Genomic DNA, 13,202 nt, shown 5'->3' on the forward strand with positions numbered 1-13,202 from the left:
CCCAGGAGCTTTCCCAGGCAGCAGGCCTTTCCACAGGTTTACTGAGAGGCTTTACTGCGAGTTTGAAGTTGCCCCAAAAAACCAATGCAAAAAGTGGATTATTTTTTTACCCCGGATTTAAATCGGACTACACTCTAATGCAAAGTGAAAGACCCGAATTGTGTGTGAAGTGCTCCCTGTTAGCTTGCAGGGACTTTGGGGTCAATTTGGCCGATATGTGAACACATCCCCTCCATTCTGGAGATGCGAACAAAAAGCTGGGTGTGGAAAACTTTCCGGTTGCTTGGCCACAAACCCCTTTTCATTGCAAGCCACACCTCCCAAGCGACTTGGTCATGTTCCTGCATATTGTAATCCATGCCTCTCAGGTTGCTTGGCCGCACCTCCTACACACTGTAGGCCACACCTCCCAAGTTGCATGGCCACGCCCCTACACATTCTAAGCCACACCTCCCTGTAACTCCCAAATATTTGCTTGACCAAACTCCCTACCTTTCACAGGCACATCCCTGTTTTCATCCGTAAAATGTTAAATGTCAAAACATAAATGTTATGTGCAGATGGGTTGGACTTTTTCTTTCTCCCTCAGCCAGCTTGTTCCTACTTTCAGCAGAGACACCAAGAGAAGTGTCCTCCCCCGCCCGCCCCCACTGCCACTTTCCCCCCCTTTCTGACAAATGTCAGCCTTCAGTTTTGGCTGACTGCTGGAGGTTCCCGCTAGTGGAAGTTCTGTGCAAGCATGACCTTGGAATGACCCAATGCACATACAGCGAGGAAGGGAGAGGATTTTCTGGCCATAATTCTTTATCATTGTTTTCTTCGGTTTGCTGTGGGAAATGATGCAGCTGGCGCTCCCCTCAGAGCGGAGGCTAGCTGGGTGGAATGAAGGATTTCACTGTACGACATTCTAGCAAAGAAGTCTATGAGGACAATGAATCTTGCCTTGGACATGTCTGCAGCCTAGGCCAGGGCCAAGCAACTTTGGCCCCCAATCTACTTTTGGACTACAACTCCCATCATCCCCAACCACAGTGGCCAATATTTGGGAGTTACAGCCCAACATCTGCAGGAAGGAAGACCAACGTTCTGCAGCCCTGACCTAGGCTTATCTTCCAAGACTGGTTTCAAACTCATCTCACCAATATTTTTCCCTGTTTTTCAAAGTGCAACTGAACTTTGCTATACATTTAACATGCCACCCAGTTGTACTTGCACAATGCCTACCATTTAGTCTGACCTTTTATAACTTGGTTGTATTAAGAGACTGTTCTGATTTCCCCATTATTTGAGGAGCATTGCACTTTATTCATTTATAACCGTAAACTGGGTGCTTTCAAGGATGCTGATGTAAGACTGCTTGCCCAACTGAGAAGTGGCTCGCTTCTTCAGCACATCATCTAAAAAAGTCCAGACTCTTCAGCACTTGCTGTTTGCAGCATGTGTTGAAGTGTACCAGCGACCACCTGAAAGTGCACCAAGATCACCAGTTTGAGAACCACTGATTTCACCTACTATTTAACAGCAGAGAGAAATAATTGAAAAGGGGAGGAAGAAATTGTTTGTTTATTTATTCATTTATCACATCTAAATACTACCCCATATAAAATCTTTGGGTGGTTTAACATTAAAACATGACTAAAATCTTAAATCATCTAAAACAAATTGAAATAACCTTCAATAAAACCCTAAAACATTATAAGTGACAATTCTGATAAAATAGGTGCATTTTCAATACTTGCTTAAAATCAGCCAGAGATGGGGAAGCTCTAATTTCATTTGGCAGTGCATTCCAGAGCCCTGGAGCCACCCCAGAGAAGGCCCGGTTTAGGGTCATCACCAAATAAGCTGGTGGTAACTGCAACTGGACCTCCTCTGGTTTAGAAAAGGAAAGCAGTGCAGGGAAGAGTTGGACTCCTTCCTCCTCCTCCTCCTCCTCCTTCGCCAGTGCTCTGAGTAAATTGGGGGGGACGGACCCATGCTTTAAATTAGAACAAAACAAAACTGGGAGATAGGATCACGGATTTCTCACATCACATATATTTTGGCCCTGAATCAGCTGTTCCCTCTCCTCACTCTTTCGCTTCCCTTCATGGCTTGAGAGTTCTGCTATTGAACTGTTAGCTGGGGTAAGACATATCTGGGGTAAGACATATCTGGAGACACCATGATTTATTTGCAGAGGGTGTGTGTGTGACTGAGGACAGGATCAGCTCCTTCTGGTGGGTGGAGGAGAGGAGATCCACCAGTACATGCTGGCTTCATTTTCTGGGGTCTGGGAGACGGGACTCTTTCCAAAGCAGTGTTTAGGTAAGAGGAGGATGTGGGAATCACTCAGCCTGACTCAGCCATAGTTTGTGACAGTGGAGAAGCTTAATCAGAGTGATAGATCTTCATCTGACTCATTCCACTGCATGAGGCTAAGTTTGCCCCTATGCCCCCAAAGCCCCCAATCCCTAGAACTGACGTGTGGATCCACAGGTGACCAGAAGATGTTCAAAGCAAGGCTCCAAGGAAACGTCATTTCGACTCAGAATGTGAGGTCTCAGAGCAAATTGCTCATTCGTTTTCTGGGGGTGGGAGTTGGCAGACCCATAGCCATGGGGGCTAGAGCAGACCCACCCACCCCGAATTCCCCACCCCCAAAAATATTTTTACAAACAAATAATTTTTAAACTGCTGTACAGGTGATCCTCGTTATTCGTGGGGGTTCCATTCCCGCCTATTTCTGCTCTTCAGTTCCCCAACAACGCCCCGCAAACTTCAAAATCCTCAGATTTTTGTTCTTTTTTGAGATTTTTGTTGTTTGTTTGCAGAAAGGAAACACAAATGGTGGTAGGAAATGACACCAGCAGTCATTTCTGGCCACTAATAACCAAGGTGAAAATAACCCCATTTTGCTCCGCGAATAAAGACACTGGATCCCTATGACCCAGCTGTGGATACGCAAAACTGCAGGTGCCAGTATCGTGGGTAATGAGGGCCATCTGTACTGTAGTTGCATGGAGAGCAACTAAGGCGGTAAACCTTGGCTCCCCTACCTTTTTTGGTGCCCCTCCCAAAACCTTTGGGCTGGCTACAAGCCCGGCTGGTATCACTGCCAAAAACTGGATGGTCAGTATGATAAAGTTGCTAGGAAGTTGCCCAAACAGGGATAGATCCAAGTCCAAATCTCAGCCACAAAGCTTACTGGCTGCCACTAAGCCAATTGCTACCGATTTGCCTAACCTACCTCACAAGAGGAGAGCTGGTCTTGTGGTAGTGAGCATGAGTTGTCCCCTTTGCTAAGCAGGGTCCAGCCTGGTTGCATTTGAATGGGAGGCTACATATATGAGCACTGGAAGATATTTCCCTTAGGGGATGGGGCCACTCTGGGAAAAGCACCTGCATGTTTGTTCCAAGTTCCCTCCCTGGCATCATCTGCAAGACAGGGCTGAGAGAGACTCCTGCCTGCAATCTTGGAGAAGCTGCTGCCAGTCTGTGTAGACAATGCTAAGCTATATGGACCAATGGTCTGACTCAGTAGAAGGCAGTTTCCTATGTTCCTATGAATGTTGTCACAATAAAAGAGGAGACTGTCCTAAACTCTTTAAGTTCTCAGCCTTGGGTCCCCAGATGTTGTTGGACTACGACTGCCCTAATCCATTGTGTCTGGGAGTGATGGGAGTCGTAGTCCAACATTATCTTTGGACCCTAGGGTGAGACTCCCTGCCTTATAGAGAGGAGAGCTGGTCTTGTGGTAGCAAGCGTGACCTGTCCCCCTAGCTAAGTAGGGTCTGCCCTGGTTGCATTTGAATGGGAGACCACATGTGAGCAATGTAAGATATTCCCTTCAGGGGATAGAGTTGCTCTGGGAAGAGCAGAAGGTTTCAAGTTCCCTCCCTGGCATCATCTCCAATGTAGAGCTAAGAGAGACTCCTGCCTGCAACCTTGGAGAAGCCACTGCCAGTCTGTGAAGACGATACTGAGCTAGATAGACCAATGGCCTGACTCAGTATACGGCAGCTTCCTATAGGAAAAGATGAAAAATGGTAGAGATAACTCCTCCTGGTCTCAGTATAGGCCAAGGTCTTCAGGGAGTCCCATCCAGCTCCAGGAACTGCTGGATCCTCACAGAATTGGCACATACACTCACCACCACGCCTAGCAGACAAAGAGTTAAACTCCCCAGCTCCAGCCTGCCAAAGAGTAATGAGGACCTTGGTCTCCGTGTGATTTGGTGCACTAGAACTGACCACAAAACTCTCATACAACAGAACAGGGCCGTGTGACTTGATTTGCAGGGGGCGTTCCGTTTTATTGGCTGCGGTTGCCGAAAGGGGTGTTTTGGCAGGGTGCACCAGGACAGCCGCTTTCCACCCAGCCTCCCACCCCTCTGGAATGGAATGGCACATGCCAGAAATGTCGGTCATGCTTGTGTAACATCTGGTGCGTGGAAGATGTGTCATATGGCACCAGTCAACCACAATGCGAAGAACAAAGAGCAGACGGGAGGGAGAATCGGTTCCAAACGCAAGGGCCGCCCCATTGCCACACTCAAGTCCTTACTGGAAGGAAGCTCATCCATGCAGACATTAATGATGCGTTGCAGATGACTCACTGCAGAATAGAGTCTACATTGATTGGCAGGGGCTCTGCGAGGGAGGAGAGCTGGCCTTGTGGGAGCAAGCATGAATGCCCCCCTTAGCTAAGCAGGGTCTGCTCTGGTTGGACTTGAATGGGAGACTACTGTAAGATATTCCCCTTAGGGGATGGGGCCGCTCTGGGACGAGCGTCTGCATGCTTGCATGTAGAAAGTTCCAAGTGCCCTCCCTGGCATTTGCAAAACTCCTGCCTGTAACCTTGGAGAAGCCGCTGCCAGTCTGTGTTGACAGTGCTGAGCTAGATGGACCAAGGGTCTGACTCGGTATAAAGCAGCTTCCTCTGTTCCTGTAAGGTTTCAGGCTGGAGTCTTTCCCAGCCCTAGCCAGAGAAGCCCAGGATTGAACCTGGGACCTTCTGCGTGCAAAGCAGATGCTCTACCACTGAGATGTGGCCCCATCCCAAGGAAAGGAAGAGTCTTACACAGAAACCTAGGAAGCTGCCCATTGTCATCCCATCTGTCCATCCAGCTCAGGATTGTATACAGTGACTGACAGCGGGTCTCCAAGGTTTCAGGCAGGAGGCTTTCCCAGCCCTACCTGCAGATGTTGAGGACAGAACTTTCTGCATGCTAAGCAGATGCTCTCCCATTGAGTTATGTAGACAAGGAACCATCTCTTTTGCAGACAGGGGTCATGCAGATAGGAAACCATCTCTTTTAATAATATTTACTTGGTTTTAAATGGTTTTAAATGGAGAGCTGGTCTTGTGGTAGCAAGCATGACTTGTCCCCTCAGCTAAGCAGGGTTCGCCCTGGTTGCATATGAATGGGAGACTTGATGCGTGAGCACTGCAAGAGATTCCCCTCAGGGGATGGATCCGCTCTGGGTTCCAAGTTCCTTCCCTGGCATCTCCAAGAAGATAGGGCTGAGAGAGACTCCTGCCTGCAACCTTGGAGAAGCCACTGCTAGTCTGTGTAGACAATACTGAGCTAGATGGACCTATGGCCTGACTCAGTATATGGCAGCTTCCTATGTTCCCTATGAGTGTTGTGTTAATATTTTAACTAGGGATGTGCCGGAACGCAATTTGGCTGTCCGAATCACGGGCACTTCCCTTTAAAATCGAGAGCTTACATAGCCCCTTTAAAGCGGAGGGGAGCAGCCCTGTACCTGCTACTCCGCTCGTTTCCATTGCTGTCATCTCTGTGGTCCCCCCAACACGCTGGCAGGGCATCTCCCATGCACTTGGCCTCTGCGCATGCATGGCATGGTCATGATTTGCATGGTCGGCATGGCTGGCACGCACATGCGCAAAGGCCATGTGCATGCAGGGGCTGCTGGGAGACACCCCGCCAGCACGCAGGAATAGCAGGCGGTGGGGAGCACGTCAGAATGGCAGCAAACGGAGGAGGAGCAGGTACGGACCTGCTCTCCTCTGATTTAAAGGGGTTGCGTAAACCTTCATTTTTAAAGGGAGGTGCCATGATTTGGACAGCCAAATTGCATTTCGGCGCATCCTTAATTTTAACTGCTTCTTTAAAATGTTTTAATGTTAAATTTTACACGGTTTGAAATTTGGATGTAAATTGCCCTTCACTGTTCTGGGATGGGTGGTATATAGTATAGTAACTTTATTTCAGTACATGACCGGAAATGAGTGCTATGTAAATTCAGTTCAATTCAATCAATCAATCAATCAATCAATCAATCAATCAATCTCCTTTGCAGACAGGGAACTATCTCCCTCCTATTCTTTTTCTATGTAAACCATTTTGAGAACTTTTCATTGAAAAGCAGTACATAAATATTGATAGTCACAATAGTAATAGGAGTGCAATGGTGAATCTATCAATCAGATATTGACCTTGATTAAAAACCTTTTCATCAGTCAAAAAGGTGCCCACAGTTAATGGGGCATCAGATTGTTAAAACATAAGAGCAGCCCTGCTGGATCAGGCCTAACTCATTTAATATTTTTAGTACAATGCTTATACTCATGGCAGATGGGAAGAGGCATTCCACCCTCCTTCACGGGACAGAACACCTTTTCTGAGATTGTGCCTGCTGTGACCCAAAGATGCATCATCTTAAAAACAAAGAATGGATGTCTTTTGCTTCAGGTGCATCGTCATCTTCAGGTGCATCATCCTTCTGCTTCAACCACATCATGTCAAAACAAAGGAAGGAGAACGCCTATGGGCTGACATGATGTACACGCCTATGGGTTGACATGATGTACAGTTCCAACATCATTGGTAGAACTTGTAGAGCTGCCCTGAATAGGCAAGAGTACTACCAACATCACCCTATTTCTTCCCATTGTTGTGAATGGGGGAACGTGTGGTGATGCTGGTGGCACTCCCGCCTATGCTCCACAGCGGGGCTGCTGCTTTCTTGTCTGCAGCAGCAACACTGCACGCCATGTCAGCTGTTGTTTCCATTCATAGACAAATGTAATGGGCAAATCCACTAAAAACTCCTGGGACTCAGGTTCCGTTCAGGTGGCACTCACTTTCAGGTGAATTTAACCAAAACAACAGATGCTGGACATGTTGTCATGATCATAATCAGGGTAGGAGGAGAGCAGTGCATGCTCCCAATCTGTTTTGTGTGTTTGCAAAGATAAAGGGAGGAGGAAGGGAGAGTGAGTGCGTGAGCCAGTTGCTGGGCATTGCGGGTGCAGCCAACTCACACTTTGTCTCCAGCATTTTACTGAGAGTGGATGAAAAGCCATCCTACCCAGCTCCGACCTTCCACAGGATCATTCTTCCCTCCTCCTGCCAGTGGTATTTTTGGTTGTTGTTGTTGTTGTTGTTATTTTATTCAATTTCTATACCGCCCTTCCAAAAATGGCTCAGGGCAGTTTACACAGACAAATAATAAATAAGTTGGATCCCTGTCCCCAAAGGGCTCACAATCTAAAAAGAAACACGACAGACACCACAACAGTCACTGGAGGTACTGTGCTGGGGGTGGAGAGGGCCAGTTACTCTCCCCCTGCTAAATAAAGAGAATCACCACGTTCAAAGGTGCCTCTTTGTCAAGTTAGCAGGGGTTAATCCAATCCTTGATCCAGGCCAGCTTTTGAATGGGGCTTTAATTACTTGTGTTCCAGTCCTGGAGGTTGGGCTAACAAATAGCCAGCAGCAAGAGCACTGAAAAGCACTCTGCACTTGCCTCTCTGTACATAATGTCTATTTCATTAAACTATTAATGTTCCCAATTCCACTCCACTGCCTTGTTCTTGTATACCACAATTCTTTCCTTTTGGATTCTACAATCACAAAATAAGAAAACAATTCCCTGTCCCACAATGGTTCACAAGCATGTGTGTGTGCACGCAACCCAAACCCCAACTTCCATTGGAGAGGCTATCCTGGGCTGAACAGGGACAGTTGCTCTCCCCCTGCTAAGCATAAGAGAGTCAGCACTTCTCAAAGTTGCCTCTTTGCCCATTTAGGAGGGATAATCCATCCCCTATCCCAAAAAAGGTCACACAATCCATAAAGAAACATGGGGAAGACACTAGTAACAGTCACTGGGAGGGATGCTGTGCTCTTCCCATGAGTGTTTTCTCTAACAGGGATCTCTAGATATTGTTGACTATAACTCCCATACTCCTCAACCAAAGGCCTTTGCAGTGAGGGATGCTGGGAGTTGTAGTGAACAACATCTGGTAATCTCTGTTAGAGGGGACATTGGTCGGCACTTGCCTCTGTACATAATATCAATTTCATTAAACTATTAATATCCCTGATTCCACATTGCCTTGTCCTTGCATACCCCAACTCTTTCCCTTGGATTCAACATTACCTGGTTCTTTAGAGGCACACGGCCACAAATCAGGGGCATGCACAGCCCTCCTACCCTGGCTGGGTGCTCCCCAGACCCTGGTTTTGATCATGAGAACAAGCCTGCTCTCCTAGCTCCTTGATTCGTGAAGGGCAAGCTATGATGGAATAGATGCACACAACACACAGCAAGCAGGCTAGCATAAGAAAAACCCTGCTGGGTGAGAGCAAAGGTTTACCTGTTCCAGTGGCCTGCATCCAACAGTGACCAATCAGACATGTCCAGAAACAATAGCCCTTTCCTGCTGTTTGTGCTCCCATCAACTGTTATTCAGAGCTACACTGCCTATGAACTTAGAGATAGCATATGGTCATCATGCCTAGTAGCCCTTGACTAGTTGATTTCTGCAATGTATAATCATGGGAGGGTCTTGAGCAGTGATCCTTGTGAAAATAGGGGCATTACACACATCTTAAGTAGCTGGGGGGTGAGGCATTAGCTCAGTGGCAGAGCATCTGCTTTGCTTGCAGAAGGCCCCAAGTTCAATCCCTGGCAGCATCTCCAGATAGGGCTGGGAGAGACTCCTGCCTGGAACCTAGGAGAAGCTGCTGCCAGTCAGTGTAGACAAACTTTAGCTAGATGGGCCAAAGATCCCAGGTTCAATCCTTAGCATCTCCAGGTAGGGCAGGGAGAGAATCCTGCCTGAGAGCCACTACCAGTCAGAGTAGACAAGACTGAGCTAGATGGACCAATAGTCTGTCTCTGTATAAGGCAGCTTCCTATCTCCGTGTTTGTGAAAATTGGAGAGTAGATTATAATCAGAAGACCTGGTCAGGGTATAAGTGTTATAGTCAACTCTGAGCAAGTATAGTCAGCCTTCTAAGGATTTGAAGCATCAGTGCATTGAGAATCTGGATTCCTTGTTAAAATGGAGTCAAAGCCATGAAAGAAGAGATTAAAACATGGGGTTATTTTGGGTTTTTTTTATTCTTGGCTTCCAAGCAGAACAACAGCTGGGAGCTGGGGGAAGGAGAGATTGTGATGTGCAAAGCCGTCCTTCATAAAACTGGACTTATTGATCAGACCCTCCCCACAAACTGCCCAGCAAATGCCGACGGGTTGTTAAGCTGTGGTCTTAACCGGGAGAGGGAGATTGCAAATTAATTTGGATTAAATGGATAGAGCAGCATGAAGGATTTATTTTCTGAGTTCTTTGGAGCAAAGAAAAAGGGAACTTGAAGACCAGTGGGCAACCTTGTCCCCTTGATCTTAGGGACAGTTGAAGGCTGGTTCACATGAGACATAACAGGCACTAGCAATTGTTTCATCTTTGAAATATTTCTTCAACACTATAGTGAGATTGATCTCAGATCCCCTATGTCACACCTGTTTTGACCTATGGTTGGAGGTGATTCTGTCATAAGAACATAAGAAGAGCCTTGTTGGATCAAGCCCAAGGTCTGTCTAGACCAGCATCCTCTTTCCACAGTGGTCCACCCAGAGGTGCACCTAGATAATTTTGTAGCCTGAACCTAAAAGCCTTTGAAGCCTCCCCACCCCCACTGCAAGTTAAGCATCTTCCCTGGGCTTCCTTCTGGCATGAAGAACAGCCCTGACTACCAATCACAGATGGAGAGAAGGAGGAGCTTCATCCCTGAACTCCATTTTCAGCCAGCGTATATAGCAGGTGGCTGGAGACCTTGGATGTGAGCAGTGAGACAGGGTTTCAAATTGGAGTTTTGCAAGGGAAACCTCAGGTCGCTTTTCAGATGGGACCAGGGTTTCATACATTCGGACGTACAAGTTTGGCAACCTCTGCTCCTTCAACTTCGGTTTCCCGTTATGTGCAAATGTGGCCATCAGGAATTATAGGTGATGAGAGCTTATGACTATAGAGTCACATATCCAACAGATTGAAGATGAATGCTTAAGGGTGGGCAGAGTGAGTAGTATGTTCCTTTGCATAACAGTCCGTTCTCTCTCTTTCTCTCTAGGCCCATACTGCAGTAACGCAAATCCGCGACACAAGGTTTTAGTGATGAACTCCAGCTCAGTAACCATCTTGTTCAACAGCACAGTGCATCGCTCAGGACGAGGTTTCCTGCTTTCTTATGCCAGGGGCAACCAGTCAGGTAAGGGACGGAGACACCCACACAGAGGAAGAACAGTTAAATCAAGAGAGTTGTGCTGCTTCAGTTTTCTGCAGCACAACCCTCCAGGCAAGAGCCTTTCCCAGCCCTACCTGGAGATGTTGTCAGGGAGTGATCCTGGGACCTGCAAAGCAGAGGCTCTTTCACTGAGTAATGGTTCTTCTCCTGCCAGGGCTGTTCTTGCAGGTGGGAGTCTTTCTCAGCCCTATCTTGTGATGAACCTGGGACCTTCTGCATGCAAAGCAGAGGCTCTCTCTCTCTGAGCTACGGCTCCATACACCAGTTGGAGCGGGGACTCCTCTAGATCAGGGATTCTCAATGTTGGGTTCTCAGATGTTATTGGACTTCACCTCCCATAATCCCCAGCCCCAGTGGCCTTTGGTTGGGGATTATGGGAGTTGAAGTCCAATAACATCTGGGGACCCAATGTTGAGAATCCCTGCTCTAGATGAAGTGGCTCACTTGAGCTGTTCAAGGTCCTGTAGTCTGCCTTGCCTTGCCTTGCCTTGCCTTGCCTTGCCTTGCCTTGCCTTGCCTTGCCTTGCCTTGCCTTGGTCCAGTGGTCCCAACCGTGTTTCTTCCAGTTGTTGCTGAACTACAACTCCCAGCATCCCTAGGCACAATAAATTGTAGCTGGGGTTACTGGGTGTTCAGCAACATCTGGAGGAACCCTGGTTGGGAACCACTACCTTAGTCTTTAAGGTTCTCCATCACTCGTTGTGGGTCCCTGTATAAGGCTGGGACAGGACAAAATGTGAAAATCTGAATTAATGATAGTTGGGATTTTTTACCAGTGCAGGATATCTGCCACAATGAAAGACAAGAAGTCATGACAGCTACACAGGCGGATATACACAAAGGCCAAAATACATGTTAAATCAAATGCATAGCTTTGGTTTTTTCCACATTAATAAATTATTTCTTGTTTACACAGTCAGACAGATGTTATTGACTGGTTTGTTTTATCCAGACATCGAGTCCTTCCCAAGGACCTGGGATGGTTGCATTTTATTATCAGTGTTGTTGCTATTGTTATAGATATCGTCACAGAATATAGGCTGCTCCCAGTATTATTATTATTATTAATAATAATAATAATAATAATATAGCGTTATTCATATGGCCACCCCATAACAAATAGTTCTTAGGGCGGCTCACAAAACAATACAACAGTAAAATAAAACATACAGCTAAAAATACATTTAAACAAACAAAAACAAAAAGTAATATCAAATGCAACTAAAAAAGACAAAAGCACTCAAAATGTTTTGAAAGCCCAGCTGAACAAAAAGGTCTTCAGCTAGCTATTCTGTAAATGGGATGCCACTGCCCCAAAAGATGGAAATGGTAGCAGCTATAACACCCAATGAGATCCAAACTGTGCCTCGCAGAGCCTTTAAGCTTTCCCCTTGCACTGTGGTCACACAGTCAGTGTTCTCAGAGGCGCTCTTACTCCGGGAATTCAAGTCTGAAGTCCAAGGCCTCCATGACCCCCTGGAGGCCCCCAAATCCCCTTTAGCCTGCCCTGGATTGCTGCACTGCCAGCCCGGGCTGCGCCGGGCGGCCAAGTGTGATTGTGACCAGCACCGAGTGCTTTAGAGACAGAGCGGGGAGTGGGGAAAGAAATATGTGAGATGGGAAGACGTTAACTTGCGTGTTGAAATGTTTCTGCTAATGCAGATTTGTATAAATATACCATGTTATATTCTTACATTCTTGGGAGTTCCTTTGCTGTTTGTGCCCTCAAAAACCCATTTGTTAAATATATTGTATGTGTCATGGGGTGTGTGTGTGTGTGTGTGTGTGTGTGTGTGTGTGTGTGTGTGTGTCTGTAGGGGGTGATGCTTAACTTACAGCTGGGGGCAGGGGGTGGGGCTCCGAAGGCCTTTAGGTCCAGGCTCCAAAATTACCTAGGTGCACTTTTGAGTGTTCCCTGTCACAGGGGATTCCCAGATATTATGGACTGCAACTCCCATCATCTCCAGCTGCAATTGCCTTTGGCAGGGGAGCATGGGAGTTGTTGTCAACAACATCTGGGAATCCCCGTTACAGGGAACATTGCCTAGTAATTAAGATTGCTGCTCTTAGACCCTGGGAAGGGCCCTGTTACAGTTATGAAGGGGAGATCCCCCCTGAGAGCAAATATCAGCTTTGTGGGCAATGTTTTCGTGACGGTGGCATGAGGGAAGAGGATTACATGCCCTCTGCCTGTGCACCCCAATCCTGATCCTGAACCCCCCACCCTGCAGCTGCTACTGAACCAAACAAGCAGGGTCAAACTGGGCATCTAAGGTAACATATAGTCATTTGGCCTGGAGCCTTTATGTAAATGAGAACCAGCCCTTGTGCTTTGATGCTGGCAGGCAACATTCCAAGGGGAACATCTGCCCCTGGCCTCTGCAGCCTGTGAAGGGTTCACACATCAGTCAGGCGGTGGGTTCAGACCACAAGCATCCATGAGTCATTTCTCCCCCCCCCCGCCTTCTTCTTCTTCTTCTCCTCAGTCCTTTGTGATTTGTGGAAGGAATCGTGAGAGGAGGTGGGTTGAGCCGAGATGACGGGAAATTTTGGACGTTGGAGCTCTTAATGTTCTTTCTCAGAAGCAAACTGGGAAAATTGCACCCACTGGGTCCATGCTGAAATGGGCTGCATGCTTAACATCTGTCTAAATGGCTGTTCA

The 13,202-nt window shown here is 47.2% G+C and overlaps 1 protein-coding gene across 3 annotated transcripts in view; it reads left to right on the forward strand.

Annotated features, from left to right (window-relative positions):
- The window catches only part of LOC128333081 (discoidin, CUB and LCCL domain-containing protein 1-like), a 50,922-nt gene that overhangs the window by 13,098 nt on the left and 24,622 nt on the right, over nucleotides 1-13,202 (forward strand). For all 3 annotated transcript variants that reach the window (XM_053268147.1, XM_053268146.1, XM_053268148.1), the window contains one exon: nucleotides 10,367-10,504. In XM_053268147.1, coding sequence (XP_053124122.1) covers nucleotides 10,367-10,504 — 138 coding nt within the window. The remainder of the gene's footprint in view (nucleotides 1-10,366; nucleotides 10,505-13,202) is intronic.

Source organism: Hemicordylus capensis, chromosome 7 (assembly GCF_027244095.1).
Source record: "Hemicordylus capensis ecotype Gifberg chromosome 7, rHemCap1.1.pri, whole genome shotgun sequence".
NCBI lineage: Eukaryota > Metazoa > Chordata > Lepidosauria > Squamata > Cordylidae > Hemicordylus > Hemicordylus capensis.